Source organism: Pieris napi, chromosome 24, assembly GCF_905475465.1.
Source record: "Pieris napi chromosome 24, ilPieNapi1.2, whole genome shotgun sequence".
In the NCBI taxonomy this organism is placed as follows: Eukaryota; Metazoa; Arthropoda; class Insecta; order Lepidoptera; family Pieridae; genus Pieris; species Pieris napi.
Window position 1 is genome coordinate 154,998 of NC_062257.1, and position 20,132 is coordinate 175,129.

Here is a 20,132-nt window from a genome sequence, read left to right on the forward strand (position 1 = left end):
GCAACTATGTGGAACCAGCCGCCCACTGAACTATTTCCGAACCAATTCGAATTAGGGTCCATCAAGATAAGAGCGTACCAATTCCTGAAGGGCCGACAACGCACTTACGAGCTTTCTGGTAATGTGAGTGTCCATGGGCGGCGGAATCACTTAACATGAGGTGAGCCTCCTGCCCGTTTGCCTCCTATTACATAAAAAAAATCTAAAAGATTAACAGAAGGTTAAATATGAATCATTCATTCAAAAACCATTAATATATAAATATATACATTAATATATATATATATTAATAATAAGAGTTAAAACTGCTTGAATTCTCTAAATATACTAATAATAGAAATAGAAACAAATAGGCAACTTCGTTATGTAAAACAGCTAATACTAGTCGAGATATTTCTGCATAAAATATATTTGTGAATGCACAATGAGCTTAGCTTTGATTTATTGCGAAGTCAGCAATAAGTTGCATTTCGCGCGGAGCTCGAGGTGTCAGTGACCCGAGTCGGTATAAATTGTAGGAACAATGCGAAGGCGTCAAGTTTCACAAAGAAAAATAAGGCATTTGAAGTACAACTTTAATTCACTAGCAATGAATTGTGGAGCGAATTCATATAATCATTGTCTTACTGTAGTAATTAAAAACTGCTTTTATCATCCCCTGCCCCTCAAATAGACGCGATGTACAATACGATTTTTTTCTGGCATTTGTTTTACGAAAATAAGGAATCAGTTTTTTTTAATGATTGGTCAATTCACTCCAATTGACCTAGTCTCATGCTAAGCTGGTGAAGCTTGTGTTATGGTTACAAGGCAACGGATATACATACATATTCTAGATAGATAGACATATAAATACATATTTAAACACCCAAGACCTAAGCGCAACACCAAGTGCTCATCACATCGATGTTTGTCTCAGCCGGGGATCGAACCCGGGACCCATGGATTCGCAGTCAGGGGTACTAACTACTACACCAATGAGCCGTCTTGACGCTAATACCAATTCAATTTTAGTATATAGTAGTTTTAGTAGTATTCAGTATAGATTTAAAAATGTTCCAATCACGAAAGACAAGGCACCAAATGCCTACGTATTAGTTGAATGTGCCAATGCAGTAAGTGCTAACTGCAATTTGTAGTTGACAAGTGTTTCGTCAACATTGCAATCCAAGGACTGGCCAAGTGCCAGACAACTTAGCGACACAATCATTACTTGATACATTTCTCTACTCTGCCAATAAATATACTATAACTTTCTATTTTGTTAAATAAATTTATTATTGTAAACTAGCTGGCCTGGAAAACATCGTACCGCCTAACAGTCGATTCTTTATTTTTTAATACTTATTCTGCTATAACCTATATATAAAATATATTATATTATCTTACTAGCTAGACGGGACACCGGTCTAGCTAGTAAGATAAAAAAAAGAAAGTTGATAATACAACAAATACATTATGTCAAAAAATAAAAAATTACCTTCCCGGAACCCCTCCACTAACACTTGAACTTTATGATATGGTATTAAAGTTCAAATTGCCTTTAAATATTATTACGAATATTTTGCATGGGAATATAGAAAAGTGTTTTTTTAGACTTTTTCACTCAATTTAATTTTTCTCTCCGTAAGAACCATCCTCGTACTTCAAGGAATATTATGAAAAAGAATCAGACAAATCGGTCAAGCCATTTTCATGTTATGTCGTGACAACGGAAAACGGGTTTCATTTTTATATAATATATACATACAGTGTAAAGTCTTTATCCCGAATTTCAAGGGACCGAGCATTATTTTTCGTTATAGGGAGAGAAGAGAAAAACAAAACAAATTTAACCAATTCTAATTTTATTACTATCAATAGGTAAATTATTCTAAACACATAACGCTTTTCTTTTACTGGCCATCTTGACAGTTTCAAAATTTGTTTACAACTGATAATACACGATAGGTGAGGGTGGGGCGTTTAGTAACTGAGACCAAAATTTCCTACAGGCAATGTAATCTAAGAATAATGGCACACGTGTTAATGCAATTAACAATAACAAAGGCGAGAAGGCTGTTTATGACCTCAGGTGTCTTAGAAATTTCGGCACCTCAAAAGTTTAGTTTTGTAAGCTGATTATAAAAACAATTACACTTAAGTATGTTGTTGATGTCTAAATATGAAAATATTTCTTCGTTATAGAAAATCTCTGTTGCGTTATAAAGAGTGAATTAATGTATGGGTTTTGTGTCAAACCAAACAAATTTAACAATTTAACGTTATTATATATGTAACCGTTATATGGAGTTTTTATTTATAACGAATGGCGTTATAAAGAGTTTACACTGCATTTAGTTGTTTATGTCTCAGAAGCTTTTATAACTCAGTGCAATTTGAATAAAATACTTAAGGGATCTACGAGTATACACTATATATTTTGAATTATCGACTGATTTACCACTAAATATAAGTAAAATTTACATTCAAATGTCAAATGTTTACCGCGGTCACTCTATTGTTGACTTATATAACTTTCATTTCACCAATAATGTTGTAAAACATAATTTAATGTTAAATGATGAGGCCATAAAGTGTATGTGGGCGGGGTGGGGTCACCCGTGGGCGCCGGTCACAGAACATCTTCGCTATAGACTAAAATTTATCGTTTATAATCTGTGACTGATTATAAAAATGTTTATAACGGTTTAATTGGCTTATTCGATTACAAATTGGTTTTAATATGTAATAAGGATTAATTTTATTTCTATTTGTTACGAAAGTTTATATTACAATATTAATTGAAATTGTGATTTCTTGCAACTATATTGGGATTTTCTTCGAACTATAAACGGTTTAATTCGTTTACTTTTTTTTAATGGCTCTGGCACGGTTTGTGCATTAGCCAGCGTCAAGTATAAGATTTTTTTTAATAATTCGTGTTTGCCTTAGAACTTTCAACCGTGTCCTCCATCATGTACGGTTTTTTAGGCACTCGCCCGGTACCGCACAACCCTCCCAAAGGCCGAAAACAAATTTTAAATTAAATTAAAACTTGCCCTCGAACCGGGAATCGAACCGGGTACCCCTCACCTAGCTACCACTTAATAAGACCGCTAGGCTATGAGGCCCTCATTCGTTTACTTTCGAGCGGAAAGAAATTGATATCTTTTGACAGCGGCTAAAATTTGTTCAGCGCCACCTAGCAATGAAAATGGCTGACATCTTGCCAATTGAAATGTAGTAACGGCCTTATCATAAAACGTGGACGGTTACCATTATTACATAGCAACCCCTTATATAATATATTAACAATCTTGTGTGTATTTATTAGAAGAATATATTTTGTTGAATTTGCTAGGAGCATATAGAGCAAGCGTAGGTTTCCACTTGATGAATATTGAAAGCTAACGAGTCAATAACAGCATTCATTTCAATAAACCATTATAATTTAATGCAAGAATTATATTTATGTGTATGGTTATTTAAATGTACAAAGAGTTATATTATGATATATTTTATAAACAAACAACAAAATATATATTGTTTTTATATCTACACCAATATTACGAAGAAAAAGATTTGTTTGGTATGGAATTAACTCAAAAACGGATTGATTACAGAAATTATTTTACCGAGTAGGGCAAATGGTGGAATGGAAAAAATATATGGTGGAGTTGAGTAGTTCATATGCCAATTTTAAAAGATCGACACACGATTTAAATAACTTCGTTCGATAGAAAAAAAAACAAACATAGCCAATTTTTGACACTTTATGACGAAAATGTATATAGAACATGATTTTGAAATTTACACGATAAATTTTATAGCAAGCCAAGTAATCCATTTCAGAAAAAAATGGATAAAATTACATGAATTTAATGTTTTACATAACTAATTGTTATTACGGGCCGGCGCGCCTCAGTGCTCCAGCTCTCAAAAACAATCGAAAAACAATTTACCAATCTTAGGGTCTATTACTACTTAACTAGAACAATAAAAGCTTTTACAGATTCCATGAAGTGGGATGCAGACCTAGTTGAATTAATTTAAAAACTCGTTCAAACAAAGAATTGTACTGAATATTGTTGTTTTTAATATTAAAAAATGTGAATGATACAAATGAATGCTACCATGTGTACAGCAGATACCGCAGATGGTCACGGATCATTTATAAGAAAATCTGTGACATTAAAATGAGGTTCAGTAATTAAAATATTTTTATATCTCTGAGTTCTACATATTAAAGTAAAACTCATTTAATTCGTTCTGTCTACCATCAAGGTGAATAATGTATATGTTACTGTAAAAGCTCGAACTGCAGTAAATCCTAAGATATTCCAGTAAAACCTAAGATCTACCAATTCTAATGGTAAATGTCCCAAAAGGTTTGCGATTCGAACTCTTACCACCATTCCGTTGGTAAATCTTAGGATTTACATTAATGGCACAGTAAATGTTGGAAAACAAAAAAATTCACCTGCAGATCATCAGGAATACTTTGTAATTCTAAATGCCACAATAGCAATCCCTGTTGTAGCAAGTGAAATGTTTTTTTAGGTACCTTATGTAGGTGAGATATTCAGAGATAAACGTTATGTGTTTTTTCAAAATAATTTAAGTAAGTTGGTAGTAGTTTGTACTTATTACTATCATATGATACCTTTATAATACTATGTAATTACTCATTGTTTTATTCCTAAAACCAACATCTACCAGCTGACAGTGGTAAAACCTAGCATATACTGAATTCGAATGGTAAAAGCCCGAAAAAATCGTCGTATTTTCAGAAATTCTTACATTTACCAACTCATGTCGGTAAATCCTAAGACTTACACTTAAATCTTAAGATTAACCGTAGTTCGAGCTTTTACAGTAACATATATAAAAATAAACGTATATATATCCTTTAAACAAGTGATATATCTTTACGTACGTATATTATTCACAAGCAAATAGAAGTGATGACTACTGAGTTAAAATTCCTAAACAATGTTACTATAATTATGTATGAATATAATAAGTTTATGTTCGAGCTGTAATGAGCTGAGGCAAGGGAATAAAAATATAGCGCGATAGCCGTGTATTGATGGTTTAGGTTTGAATTCTTTAAGTAATTTAGCTACAGCTTTGGGAAACGTCCTCACATGCCATTCACATGGTAAAAGAAAAAACTATTTATTTGGTTCAAATTACCACACAAAAATTATTTATTAAAGTCTATGTTACGATTTAGTTTAGTCTTATTTCGGATATTATTATTATTATAGTTGTAGACTTCTTATTCTTTTTTATAAAAATCCTCTACTCATTAAATAAATAAAAGCCTTTATTGACAATCTTGTAAGTTACTCCTCTACTCATTAGTTTTATTTAAATAAAAAATACATGATAGAATAAAAATTATCTCGTAGTTCCAACAAAGTAATGAGACGGTAAAAAGGACTATTGAATTATATACTGCTTACATTAAGTTGAAAATCACATTTCGCGTCGTAAATCGTGGCAAAGTAATAAAGGTGAAGGGAAATGTTGACTTTCAATTTTCATACTAATAGCCTCGGAGCCGCTCCTACTCCCCCAGGCTCAAATCGAAAAGCTTACTTACAGATTCTATGTAAATTTAAACTTTTAAAACAATAAATAGACAAACAATTTTATAAAAGGTTTCAAACCACAGTAGAATCTAAGCGTTTATTTTACTATTTATTATTTAAATAACTTTACTAATAAATAAAATGGAGCAGTGTTGGCCTAGTGGCTTAAACGTGCGACTCTCATTCTTGAGGTCATAGGTTCGATCCCCGGCTGTGCGCCATGAACAGAATGGACTTTCATTCTATGTGTCTAAGATTCGCTCGAACGGTTAACTAAATTATCGTGAGATAGGTGGACGGCGTGTGTCAGGCACTGGAGGCTGATCACCTACTTGCCTATTAGATTACCAAATGATTATGAAACAGATACAGAAATCTGAGGCCCGGACTAAAAAATTTGTAGCGCCACTGATTTATTTTTTATTTTAATAAATAAAATATAATTTATTCATAAACGTAACTTCGAATTACTGCCAGTTCTCAAATCAAGGGTGTAGAACTTTTTAATCGGCGAGTTTTTGTTTTACAAGTTCGCTAGCAGAAGCTTCTACTATTTGGTTGTGAAGGTAGCTTGAAACTTTGATGAAAGAAAGTTTCACAATTCTAACAGATGGCGCTGTGTTGAGAGTAGAGTATATTATAGTATAATTAAATTATTATTGAAAAATTAAACAAAAATTAACCTACACACGGTATTTCAGTTAAAACTTACCTTTTTGAAATCTCTTCGCTATGAATGTCAAAAATATAATGAAACATAAACAATCCTCGACCTACTTCCTGCAGGACCATAATGGTGTTATTTCCTCCACTCGCATCCGTAAAAGATTAAAATTTTGAACAAAAGCCACAAATCCTTTTAAAGAGTTGCTTTTCTAATTGTTTCACTTTGAAAACACGATTTCTCAATTGTTTAATATTTGAATGGATTTTTTTTCATTCTTCACCAAATCCAAGCGATGAAATTTAATCATGTTCTTCGAGATTTCTTATTTAAATAGTTGTGTTAATATTGCAATAAGTAATGAGTAACTTCTGTGTATATATTTATATATTTTGATTTGTGTGTATATACACAAATGCACTCTCTATGATATATTTACATCTCAGCCAATTTTACGCATTATATTCGGAATAATTGTTATATTTTAAAAGAAAAACTCCTCTTTCTCTAACTCTACAATACAGTTAAAGATAAGACTATGATATAACTAAATAAAAATAATACTTAATTCCTACATAGTTTGTAATTAGGAAACTTTTAATTAAAACTGAGATCGAATTTCAATTTGGAGTGATTGTCAAAGTAAAAGTCAAAAATAATTTATTCATATAGGTAACACAATGCACACTTATGAACGTCAAAAAAGAAATATGCATTAAATGCTTCTAATCATACATTTACTGCCAGTTCTCAAATCAAGGGCGTAGAACGGAAGAGAAGAACTGGCAAAAAACAAAATTTCACCAACAAAATCTATTAGATGGATTTTATCTCTGTAATTATTGCCGATTCTAGCTAAATTGCTACATTATAATCTATCCTCTACTCTGCTATTTTCACTTGCATCAATATTCCCATTTCTGTGGAGTTAATGGAAATAGAAAACTTAATTACTTATGAGCCTATTACATCCGTGCAAAGACAGGTTGTTTGTAAATAATTATATTTATAATTTAACTAGCAGACCGGCCAAGCGTTGCTGTGGCTAAGGTTTTGGTTATATTACATAGTAGTAACCTATTCAAGGGCAACGGTAGGAGAACACCAGTCATGGGGACCACCATGCTTTTTTGGTGGTAATGCCATTAAATTGTAGCTTATTTGAAACGTTGGTACACAGCGCCATCTGTTAGAATTGTGACTATCAAATAATAAATAAAATATTTTGCAATAAAATAATATTGAGGGTATAATTTGAGATATAAGCTATCCTATCTTTTAGGTTAGATCAAACTGCACACGGTGAGCAAATTTGACTGAAATCGGTTAGGTAGTTTAGGAGTCCATAGCGGACAAACAACCTGACACGTAATTTATATATATTAAGATAAGTGTTAAAGTAATGATAACTTGGCCTGCGTGTGTTTAATTCTAGGCCTAAACCATAATTATTTTAATGCGAGAAATGTCATAATAGTACATATAATTATCCTAGTCGACAATTCAGCCTGCACACTCATACGCAGTACTAGTTTTAATTCATTCTGAGAAATCTGCATGAGGGCTAATTGGTGTAATCTTCTAGGACATGTTTAAACATGCATAATGCATGCAATTGCATAAGAATCTACAATAATTATTTATTAATTAACTACGAGAAACATTATTAGAAGGATCGACTTGTCTTGCGTGAGATTCAAAGTCCAAATCCAGTTTTTAACATACGAGAGTCATGGTTCTCTACTCTGAACTGAATATCAATCTTTGACCCAAGTGCGATTCGTATTAGGTACACAAGGAAACTCATCACCTACTTGTCTTTTAAATTAAACCAACCCCGAAAAAATCTACCCCTAGTGCCTTCTTAGGGACTCAGAATTTCATACGAATGTGTTGCAAATAATTAATCTCAATATATAAAACAAGGTCATGTTAGTTATAACTCAAGATCGGCTGGACCGATGTTAGTTATCTCTTTTTTGGTGGATACTTCTCCGCTCCGAATAGTAGAATAAGTAATAAAATATCGGATAAGTTATCGAATAACAATAAATTAATTAATTAATTCGACGAATGCAAACACCATGTGGTGTCATCTGTTGACAAATATACGCACCATTTTACATCGAATTCGTGTCAGTTCAAGAAATTCCGATCTTGAGGTGAATGAGGAGATGCATAACCAGGTTTTGATCTTAATCGAAAATATGTGTTACCTCATCAAAAAATGTTGTATATCAGAAAGTGCTTTAACATTTGGTACTACAACAGTATCGCAATATTGGCGCTAGAGAGAAAAAGCCTAATGTGTAAAACTGTCATTCTTCTTTCGCAATGGCAAGCAATAAAACATTTCTGTATTTGAAAAACATTTTTATTAATGCAATCCAAAATTAAGTTTAACTAAAGTTAACACGATATTATTAGACTGTTAGGCGAAACGAAGTTAGCCAGGTCAGCTAGTAATATAATAAAAGTAACAAAATATTTAATTAGCCTCTGATCTGTAGTAAATAAAACTCTGACTATAAACGTGATCGGAAGGACTGCCGTACGCTCACCGTCTCTTTGCTTACACTCACACATTAACAATAATTGTTAATATATGTTAAATGTACTGTTATGTTATAGACAGATAAGACTTAGTTGTATAAAGTGTTCAATCGCGGGTGAAAAGTCATCAAAGTGGTACAACGTTATTCGTAGGATTGAGCGCCGGCGCCCGCCCACGCCCATTGCTTTCTCTTGCAACCAACAAGTCATAAACTATTGCGATTTACGGTTACATAAAGAATTCCAACTTACATTTAGCCAGAGACTCTGCCTTGGTGCATTATAAGTCTAGGTTCTTAAAAGTGTAATCTTGTTACAGTATTTTTAGTTTAACAGAAAAGATATTGATGTTATTAAACAATAAAAAAAAATGTTTATTATAGAACATAATATACAGGTATCACTTATTCCACGTCATTAAATTGTTACGGTAGACATCCCTACTCATCGGCAAAGAAGACAGAGGGTGTAGGCTGAGAGAAAAACTCTGTACTCTTTTAAAATAGCAAATCAAAAAACACTTATTTTAAAACAAATATCGCAAATTAATTAGAATTATATTGTATTACCTGTTAAACAGTTTTTTGAAGTGAAACTTCTTTATCGGGGTTGGAAAAAAATTTAGTGTAAGATTTTTTCGTTACGCGTCACATTTTTCCGTCACGCGCCATCTTTTGAAGTAAAACTTCTTTATCGACGTATGGGAGAAATTTTGTAGCAGGTTACGCGCCATGTTGCTTTTTGAAGTCAAACTTCTTTATCGGCGTTGGAAAATAATTTACACACATTTGTCACATTTTTCGGTTACGCGCCATCTTTTTCTTGTCCCTACCACGGTTGATCCGAAGAGATTCGAAGCCATTAGTAACAAAAATATATAATAACGATAACAATGATAGTAATACTAATAATTCTTTTACAATTAATGACATTCTGTAATAATCTTAGTACTACATAGTAGTACAGTAATAAGTTAAAATGAAATAATTGTATTTGTATTCATGTCTATGATAATAAAAGCCTTTTGTTAAACTTTATCTTATTTAACTTTATTTAACCAATTTCTGTAAAGTTGCATATAGTAGATCATTTTTCGAAAAATAAGGTCATAAAGAAGTTTCACTTCTTACGTGTGTACACCTAGTACACGCACACATTTTTTTATAATATCTTATTAATAAAAAATATGTCTATTATTGAATTTTGTTAAAAGGAATGTTGAATATATCTTTTTAAATTACTAAATAGAAAAGGTAAAGGTCACGTAACTTAAACCACGGCACGTGGGCGCCGGCGCAGCCAATCAACTAGGCAATTTTATTGATATACCACCGCATCACACATATTTATTGATGTTCTATCTTTATGGACACGTCTGCCTACGACTACTGACTCCGATTCGTGGTGAAAACCTGTATATTTGAATTTCAATGTCGATTGCAATTCGATTCTTAATCGTTAATTAATTTCGTGGCGCCAGACGTTTTAAGTCCGTTACTTTATTAATTGTCACGACACGAAACTGGTAGTGAATTTAACTAAGTGTTTATTTATAGCAAGAGTTTTGAATAATTATTTTGCTTCTAATGTTGCATTTGACATTAAGGAATGAGGTTAAGATAAAATGGTGCTGACATCAAATAGATTTAGAAGGAGAAGAGAAGAATTAACATTATTACAGCTCAAGCCTAACCCTAGATTAGAAAAAAAGGGTGCGTGTACTTATGTACGCGCGTAAGAAGTTATACTTCTTTGGCATTATTAAAAATAGTTTTTGATTGCATGCAAATAATTAATTACAATTAAATAATCAATGACTGGAAAAGGAGTCATTATAGTCAATAAAGTTCAGTTTACATTTGAAAAATTAAATAAATAAATATTTATTATTATTCTCTTACATTAAGTGTAACATAAATTCTATTATTATTCGAATGTTGTTTTTAAATTATGTCCAATGCCGTAGCATCTTCCGTGGGCAACTTCATTCTGTTAATTTTGTGTCACGGTGCGCGCGCATCGTAAAATTTCACTCTCATCAATTTTTCATAACGCGCCTAAAGAAGTATAACTTCAAAAACTAGTGGCGCTGTACCATTTTATGTCTAGGTATCTGTATGAGCCAATCCTGTACATTTACCTCACTCAGGCTTTATAAGCGTGGCGATTTCCTAAATCGTCGGAGTTACGCCCTAGAGTATAGCCAGACGTAGGCACTCTCTTCAACAGTTATTCATTCGCTACATTAACATTTCATTATTTCGCTTATATTCTATTGTTATACGCGAATGGTTAATATAGAGTAAAACAAAAATGATGATAACCCAGGAACCGTACAGTATCAGATTTGTGATCATTTGTTTTCTCTAATAGGCAAGTAGGTGATCAGCCTTCTGTGCCTGACACGCGCCTTCGACAGGGTCTAAGGCAAGCCGGTTTCCTCACGATGATTTCCATCACCGTACGAGTATTAAATGCGCAAATAGACAGAAAGTTCATTGGGATTCGAACTTATGACCTTACATTGCCAATATCTGGCAAACACATTCATAATATTCGACTCATTGGTCTAGAGGTTAGTACCCCTGAATGTGAATCCATGGGTCCCGGGTTCGATCCCCGGCTGAGACGAACATCGATATGATGAGCATTTGGTGTTGTGCTTAGGTCTTGGGTGTTTAATTATGTATTTATATGTCTATCTATCTCTAATATGTATGTATATCCGTTGCCTAGTATCCATAACACAAGCTTCACCAGCTTAGCATGGGACTAGGTCAATTGGTGTGAATTGTCTTTAAAAATATATATATATATATTAAATGGCTATTTTATGTAAAATAAAATAGACATGCTCATTTGAAGAGCGTCTTTACGCAGCCACGTTCAATGTTATGATCGTTCAATGCATCAAAAACCTTTTAATATATATATAAAAGCTCATAAACAAAACAAAATTGTATATTGATAACTGCTTAAAATAAAAACCTTATATTAACGAGACAGTGATAGCATTCGATGCCTGTTTTACACAACACCGGATGCTCAAATTATTATACACCCACTCGCAACTGTTTGTTTAAAATTCACAATTAAACGTTAAAATTTATTGTCTTCAAATATAGGCTTATATTCTAAGAGTCTATTTAATGAAATACCGGACATATGGAGCGTTTTAAAGTTTTGTTTTTATCGCAGAAAACGCAGTAAAACGTGAAAACCAAAATGAGACGTGATTCTAGGCTATACAGCGCCTTTTCAATCGATTTTGCTGACAAGTTGGTATTCAGTGGTTAAGCGGGCGAAATCGTTGTGCGATTAAACTGCAGCTGTGAACGTTTTAATCTATTGTGTCCGCCTAATTATAATTAACACAAAGTTATATGTACACTAGATTTATATTTTTAAAGAATAGCTAAGCAACTGAAGCAGCAATCAAAAGTCCATGTTCAATTATTTAATTTAGAATACAAAAAAAAATATTACGAAAAACATATAGGAAACCGTAGCTTCCCTTCCATCATCCCATTATTTATAAATTGGAATCCTCTAGTTACGTCTGTTGAACAGTATGAAGGCGATAAACATAAAGACAACTTATCACCAATAAAAGAAGGAAACATTCAAACTCAAACTCAAAATATCTTTATTCACATGTAAACAAGTACACTTATGAACGTCAAAAAGAAGTTAAATTAATTGTAAATTTACATTTACTATCAGTTCGCAAGTCAATGGCGTAGAGCGGGTAAGAAGAACTGGCAAGAAACTTTCCGCCACTCTTTTTAATCGCCAAGTTTTTTTGTTTTACACAATGTTTTTAGGGAGCTGCAACCAATTTAAAAAAAATATGAAAAAGCTGTCGCCATGTAGTTCATGTTCCTGTCATAAACTACTCATCAACATTGTGTTATATGTAATTACATAATTGATTCATTGTATTCATAAATAATGATGAATGGTTTGTTTTAAGGACTACAATAATATAGTTAAACAAAGACAATGGCGTTACTCATTTGTTTATATCTCCAATCGGTCTTATTGAATACTAATATGTTCTAACACTAGCTGTCATCGTGAAGGTTTCGCCTTAATATTATTACTAAGCCTTCCTTTTTTTATTCATATAGGTAAACAAGTACACTAATGAACGTCAAAAAAGAAGTTAAATTAATTGTAAATTCATAATTTACTACCAGTTTGCAAGGCAAGAAGAACTGGCAAAAAAACTTTCCGCCACTCTTTTTAATCGCTAAGTTTTGAGTCATACAAATTGTTTGAAATGGAGCAAATCAATCCCAAGGATTAGGATCATATAAGTATTCGTCAAAATAGCTTTAATATCTACATACCAACACGTGGAACATTGGTTGGGTTGCGTACACAATAGCAGATAAATAACACTGGTTTTTATTTTCCTGCAATTTTCCTCTTCACCTTCATCAGAGTTCAAGATATGTAACACTCGAATTCGAGTTTTGCATTTACATATTTTACGATTCATTTTTATTTATTTAGAGGCTCAGAAGTTTTTTATAGGATATTACTAGAAACATATATGTAAGGTTAGGCTCTATGTAAACAAACCAAGTTTTGGATAAGCCTTGCGATTCTTTAACTCACTTTTCGAACTCACACAGCGGTTTTCACAGCGGCGGTCGCTCAAAGCAGTCATTTTATGATTTGGCATTCTGATAAGGAAGGGGCTTGTAGTTTATTGTAACCGCCACCAAATGTACGTTATTTTCGCTCATTTACAGATATTTTTTTTCTTTATATTGATGATAAGCTTATTTCTGTTATACGCGACGTCATCGCAGCTAGAATTTGAATACAAATTTTGTCAGAACGTATTCCACAATAATTTTCGGAACCGCAGTCAGTGTCAATGGAATTTCATTGCATTCACGAAGGCATACTCTACCCGCTACCGCATATATCAGTGTTGTGGAGCTATTTGACTACCTTTAGTCTCTTCTTGGATGTTCTGCTGTTTCTTTTATGTGGATATACCACATAAAAGAAACAGCAGGTGGTACATGGCAGAGAGTGGCACAGTGCAGAGAGGAATGGCGGGATTTAGAGGAGGTCTTTTTCTTTCTTTGTTCTTCTCATAAAAAGGGCACACGGATACATTTGACGAGGATTAAAATGGAAATTTGTTTAAATGTAAATATAATTGTAAATGTATGAATAAAGGCTATTATTATTATTAGTCTTTCTTGGACCCTCGATCCTTTGGTGGGGTGCTTTACATTGCTGGCCATAATCCACTTTTGTACAAGTAATTTTTGTAATAATTGCACGAAATATTTGCGCTGAGCGCGGGCTATGCGTCTATTTGCGGGCATACTCGTTTATTTGCGTTTGTCGCGAGTCACGAAGGGCGTTCACTCCGCCGCGGGCTATTTACGCACCACTCTTATTATATGGCACCATATTCATTATGCAAATTTCTATCTTGTGACCGACATTCGCGATGTCCTAATGATGGCGCTTCGAGCCTACAACTTTGACTATTACCTATAGTATTTTTCTCAACTTAGAATGAGAACAATTTACGAAAGATCATCTCATATCTTACCAAACTGTAATTAATACAGTGTAAACTCCATAGAACGTCCCTCTATTTAACGACAAACCCCTTAAAATCGAATGGGCTTTGGTTGGTCAAGTTGGGATTATTGCAAGATATGAATAAAATAAGTAAAAAATACAACATGAATTCTTGGACAGCAAAAGACGTCAGGGGAAAATAACAGACTATACGCAATAGCGTTGAAATAAGAATTGTGTTTTATGTAATTACTAACACTACTATGAAATAAACTTTTTCTTTTTCTAATACAGATTTTTCTTCATTCTATTTAACGTCTACTCTTTGTAATGTCAAACAGTCCCTGGAGTGTCGTTATATAGAGTTTACACTGTATTTGACAAGTATATTAATTACAGTTGTAAGTGAGAAACCTAAAAAAGAAGGGTAATTTACGATATGACATGATTCTTACAATCACAAAGGTCTTTCTATAAGTAAGACTTCGCACCAAAGACTGAATAAATTCAAAAATGTCTCGTAAAACACTAATTAATAAAAATAAAGTTTCGGTGTGATATAATTTTCATTCGAAAATAAAGTTGAATAATGAATTATAAAAACAATTGTAGTATTTTGAATTAAATTTAAACTTACATTTTGGGTTTACATTGAGTTTTGGTGGAACTATATAAGGCTAATATTTAAAGTTATGAATGTAGCATAAGAAATATTTTATATTAGGACAGCATTAAAATGTCTACAAACTGAATAAGGCTCCATCTATAAGCAGCATCAGAAACCACGGCAGAACGTATAACAACAGAGAGTTATAACAGTATTTTCTTGCTGAAATTCCTTAAGATTGACCAAGGATTATAACTTATGCTATAGCTGACTAGATTCTTGAGCCAAATAACTATTATATCTGCTAATTATATTGCGTTCGTCACATACGGTTAGATAAAGAGTTAATATAAATGATAGATTGAATTTGCGGAGGTCGGGATTTTATCAATTTAAGTTAGTTACTTAGACCTGTAGGTCCTTTCGGTAGAATTAATAAAAATTGTTTGTTAGTGAATAATGTTTCCTTAACCGCCTTCTTCTAGCTTCTATTATAGGAACCCGAAGTTTAGTTTAGTTTAGTTTAGTTAGTAGTAAGAAACTCGTATATTAATGTCGCAACGATTCGCAGGTGCGTCAAGAATGCGGTCCGCCATCTACCCTTGAGAGCACGAACCTGCCTCCTCCCTCCCCCACGGGAGCCTCTAGAAGGGACGCGTTGCGGGCTCCACCACCAGACACGGAACTGCTCCAGTTTGCAGCGACGCTCGCCGCTACGAAGAAGCTGTTCGCCAGTATGGCTGACAGACTCTGCGATGACCCAGACTTTGCCACTGATGGAAATGAGAATTGCTGGAATGGGGATACAGTTGGAGAGTAAGTAAAAATGTATTATATTAAATTTATAATTAAAAAAGTACCATGTTTTAAATGATAATATCTCTAATTACAGATACGTATTTGTTACGCTGCTTGCGAATAAAACAATGCATCTGTTTTGCTGTTTTCATTAATTTTATAAAATATTAATTTACATTACGTATTATGAAGATCAATTTATTTTTATTTTATATCAATACTAGCTGACCTGGCGAACTTCGTTCCTCCTTATAGTCTTATAATGTCGTGTTAACTTTAGTTAAACTTATTTTAGGATTTCAGTAAGGTTAACATTAATACAACATTTTATTGCAAATACAGAAATGTTTAATTGCTTGCCATTAGGAAAGAAAAATGACAGTTTTACACATTAGGCCTCTTCTCTCTAGCGCCAATATTGCGATACTGCATGTTAAATCACTTTCTGATATACACACTTTTTTATGAGGTAACACATGTCTTCGAATTTCGATCAAGATCAAAGCCTGGTTAAGCATCTCCTCATTCACCTCAAGATCGGAATTTCTTGAACTGACATTAATTCGATGTAAAATGATGCGTAGTTTTGTCAACACATGGCACCACATGCTGTTTGCATTCGTAAAATTAATTAATTTATTGTTATTCGATAACTTATCCGATATTTTATTACTTATTTTGCTATACGTAGCGGAGAAGAATCCACCAAAAAAGAGATAACTAACATCGGTCCAGCCGATCTTGAGTTGTAAGTGGTGTAACTAACACGACTTTGTTTTATATATTTAGATATTCTTATTGTTAATCAAAAATAATTTACCTGCACCAGTAATCTAAGTTCCAAAAGCGATAATCATTGGGGCTGACAGTAAGAGTCATTTTACAATGGAAATATTCGTTTTAGGTACACCAAAGCGCTAGTGGCATCTGCTTCAATGAGTGACCAGAAATACAACCCCGAAATGACGGAGACTGCTCCCAACCCCGAAGTGGCCATTCTTGGCGAGAGATTGCGTCAGGCAAGACAGGTAATATAAGATATACAATAGATATATAACTTACCAGTATTTATGCACAATTGGAAAAAAATATGCTAATACTTGTAGAGGATGGATTCGGTTAGATAATATTGCAACATTTTGTTTCACAAAAGCTTAAAGCCAAAGACAATTATAAAAGTATTAAAAATTGTTATTTTTTATTATTAATAACAATTTATTGCAAGAATATGGTACAAAAATGTGTAAGGTGGTACAATCGTAAGTTCGCATATTCTGCCACACACAATGGCGCTCAAATTTGTCTTTAAAGGAATTTTACATTCTACATTATTAGTCAAAGTCTATTCTTATATTATTTGTATTGTACATATCATATCATACTTTATAAAAAAAACTAGTTAACTAGTCTCACGCAAACAATAATTTATTGAATAGCACATTTTTCCAAAAGTAATACACCAAGTTGCCTTTTAAAGACTCTAGTCGGAAGATCTTTTAATTCTTTTGGTAATTTATTGTAAACCTTAATTGCTATACAAAAGGTGTTTTTCCTAAACAGTTCCAGATTGTTTTTGGCACAGCCAATTTCTCCCCACGTCTACTTCTTACTTCGACTTTTACATCATCAATCATCATATTTATCATGAATTAATTTATTTATCTGTATTTATAATATAGATTTCTTAGCTAAAAAGAATGTATTAAATGGTTTGATAACTGTTCTATTTATGTTTAGAAGTTATTAAGCAACACACTTATCACTAGAGAAAATACTATTTTAAGATGCTTCTATTAACTGCAAAATTTCTTTGACAGTTACTTGTTTCGCACTCTTGGAGCGGAAACCTCCCAGCAGCTGAGGCCTTCATGCAAGGAGATGAAGCTGGTGACGAAGGTTCGGGCTCTGGTCGTCTCTACACTGATGACGACGCCTCATATGATGCTGAGGGTTCTGGAGAAGAGGGATCTGGGACTCCTGATATTGGTGAGATATTTGGCTTGAATACTTAAAATGTCTTGATAGACACAGTATATCTAGTCAAGTGTTAACATCATACTAATTTTGATTTTGATTTTAAACATTACAACGTTCCGTTACCACGAACAATATATCTAATAAAACATAATATAAACAATAAACATATGGAACTAGGATTACAACTAAGAAACTTAATCAGTTATATGGAGAATGCTATGTGTTCGATCTCTCAAAACTAACAAACGTTGTTAAGGATACAAAATTAGAACTATGACACATCGCCATGTTCAAACAAACAGCTGATACAAGGTTCACGGCCTTTCAACAGTGAATGTCACATTCAATCGCCTTTTGTTTTTCAAATAATCATTGTTCATCACATTTGTGTTATGTATTTCATATAAATAGAATAGCAGCAATAATAAAATAGCACTGTTGTGGATTCAACGTGCGTCTCTCATCCCTGGGGTCGTACTTTCGATCCCCGGCTGTGCACCAATAGACTTTCTATGAGCGCTTTAACATTCGCTTGAACGGCGAAGGAAAACATCACAGGTTTTAGACACAAGAAGGTTGATCACCTATTGCCTATTAGAAATGATCATGGAGCAGATACAGAAATCTGAGGCCTAGATCTTAAAAAGTTGAAGCGCAAAATTTTTAAATAATGTTACGTATTGCTTATAGAAGTAAGAATTGACCAAATTTGATATAAAAACTACTTTAATTTGTTTAATAGCAGTGAGTCGAACGATTACCGGAGAAGAAACAACATACTCAGCACCTCCAAAGATAAGTGGAGCCTCCACCAGATGCGTCTGCGGGTTCATGGTTGCTATACTCGTGTCCGCAGTCATCAGCGTATAAACCCAAGTGCGAGTTCATCTCGAGATCCGTCTTGAGATCCCAGTGAATCATATCATATGTAAGCAATATTGGAGTGTGCAATGGACTGAAAGTGTGTTTGTTTTAATGTCGAATGTTTTCTTCGATCGTAAGTATTAGAACAATATTAGTATTATGTTCGTAGTACTCTAAAATTGTTAATTTATTAAGCGTACGGGGACTGAAAGACAAATCAACTATCAATTATTACTAACTTTTAATTAAAATATTGGTTTGATTTAAGCTAGTAAATAAAACTTATTTTTTAAGTACAATACGATTTGGAATGCTCAGTAGCAAACGTGGCGAGTAAATAACGCAGAACAGAATCAAATCAAAGAAATTTTATTTATTACGTAAAACACCGAAAACAAAAATCTCCTAAATATTACTTGTAACTTGTAAGTTACATTCACTTTAAAATTTATAATAAATTTTCTCTTTATAATATTTTATTAAACGATTTTCCAGAAAAGAAAATTAACTCGAAACACATTTCATTTTATCTCGATTACAAAAGTTACATCAGTTACACTGACTTTCTTACTGTTCTGCTTACAATCCTCTTCATATAAGAAAATACTCGCATAGAACATAGACTAAACTTACTGCTACTCGATATTTATGTCGCAAAATTTTGTTTTACACAATTACCTTACATGTCTTATATACTCCGCTTGACACCTTGCTTCCCCTCTTCACGTAGGTATAATGAAACATATATACTGATCTAATTATTATCGAGGAGAAAATTTATAAATTTCAATTGATTTTGACAAGTCCTAGTACGCTTTATAGGTTTGAAGTGTAATGAAAAAGACAATGTTTTAGAGTTGTTTTGTGTAGCTAGTCCGTAGCAGATAACGCTTCAAAACAAAGCGACGAAGCATATATCAAATGGAAGTCTGCAAATGTACATCATATCAAGACTACTGTATATTGTAAATATTTTCTCATTTTATATAGAGAAGCATTTAAATGAAATCGTCATAATAAATCTCTATTCAGTGTTAATAGATTGGCAATAATTCTTTTAGGATAAAGTTTAGATAAAAATTATAAATTGTATATGTGTACATACCTTAATACCTACTCTAGGTGCTTAGATAAGTAAACATTTTGTTGCCATATTATTATTTATATAAGTCATAATTTAATGTTATGTGATACAGGATTAGTCTAAGTTAAATTGTGTTATTTATATATCATACTGCCTATTTGGCCTAATTTGTGTGACCATCACCTGAATCCTGATGCAAAACGAATATTAGAGAGCTTCAAAAATTATATTAATAATTAATATTTCAGTTTTAGAAGGATTTTGCAGGCCTTCTAGCATGTAAGCAGTGGCGTAGCTAGGTGACCAAGGGCCCTGGGGTACAAAAAAATGGGACCCCACTGCTATGTAAACTGATTAGGTTTTATCAAAGAAAAATATGAAATATACAAATACTTTAAAAATGCTAAGCTACTTAAGCTCTTCTTTGTGCAAGGCAGGTAATAAAAATAC

The 20,132-nt window shown here is 33.0% G+C and overlaps 1 protein-coding gene across 2 annotated transcripts in view; it reads left to right on the forward strand.

The window, feature by feature from the left end:
• Nucleotides 1–19,053, forward strand: part of LOC125061831 (division abnormally delayed protein) — a 115,285-nt gene extending 96,232 nt beyond the window's left edge. The window contains exons 6-9 of one of the 2 annotated variants that reach the window (XM_047667449.1): nucleotides 15,531–15,775; nucleotides 16,662–16,785; nucleotides 17,575–17,743; nucleotides 18,480–19,053. In XM_047667449.1, the coding sequence (XP_047523405.1) occupies nucleotides 15,531–15,775; nucleotides 16,662–16,785; nucleotides 17,575–17,743; nucleotides 18,480–18,604 (663 nt within the window). In that variant the 3' untranslated portion in view covers nucleotides 18,605–19,053. Of the gene's footprint in view, nucleotides 1–15,530; nucleotides 15,776–16,661; nucleotides 16,786–17,574; nucleotides 17,744–18,476 lie in introns of both variants that reach the window. The other variant, XM_047667448.1, reaches the window with a different exon arrangement.
• The last annotated feature ends 1,079 nt before the right edge of the window (nucleotides 19,054–20,132 follow it).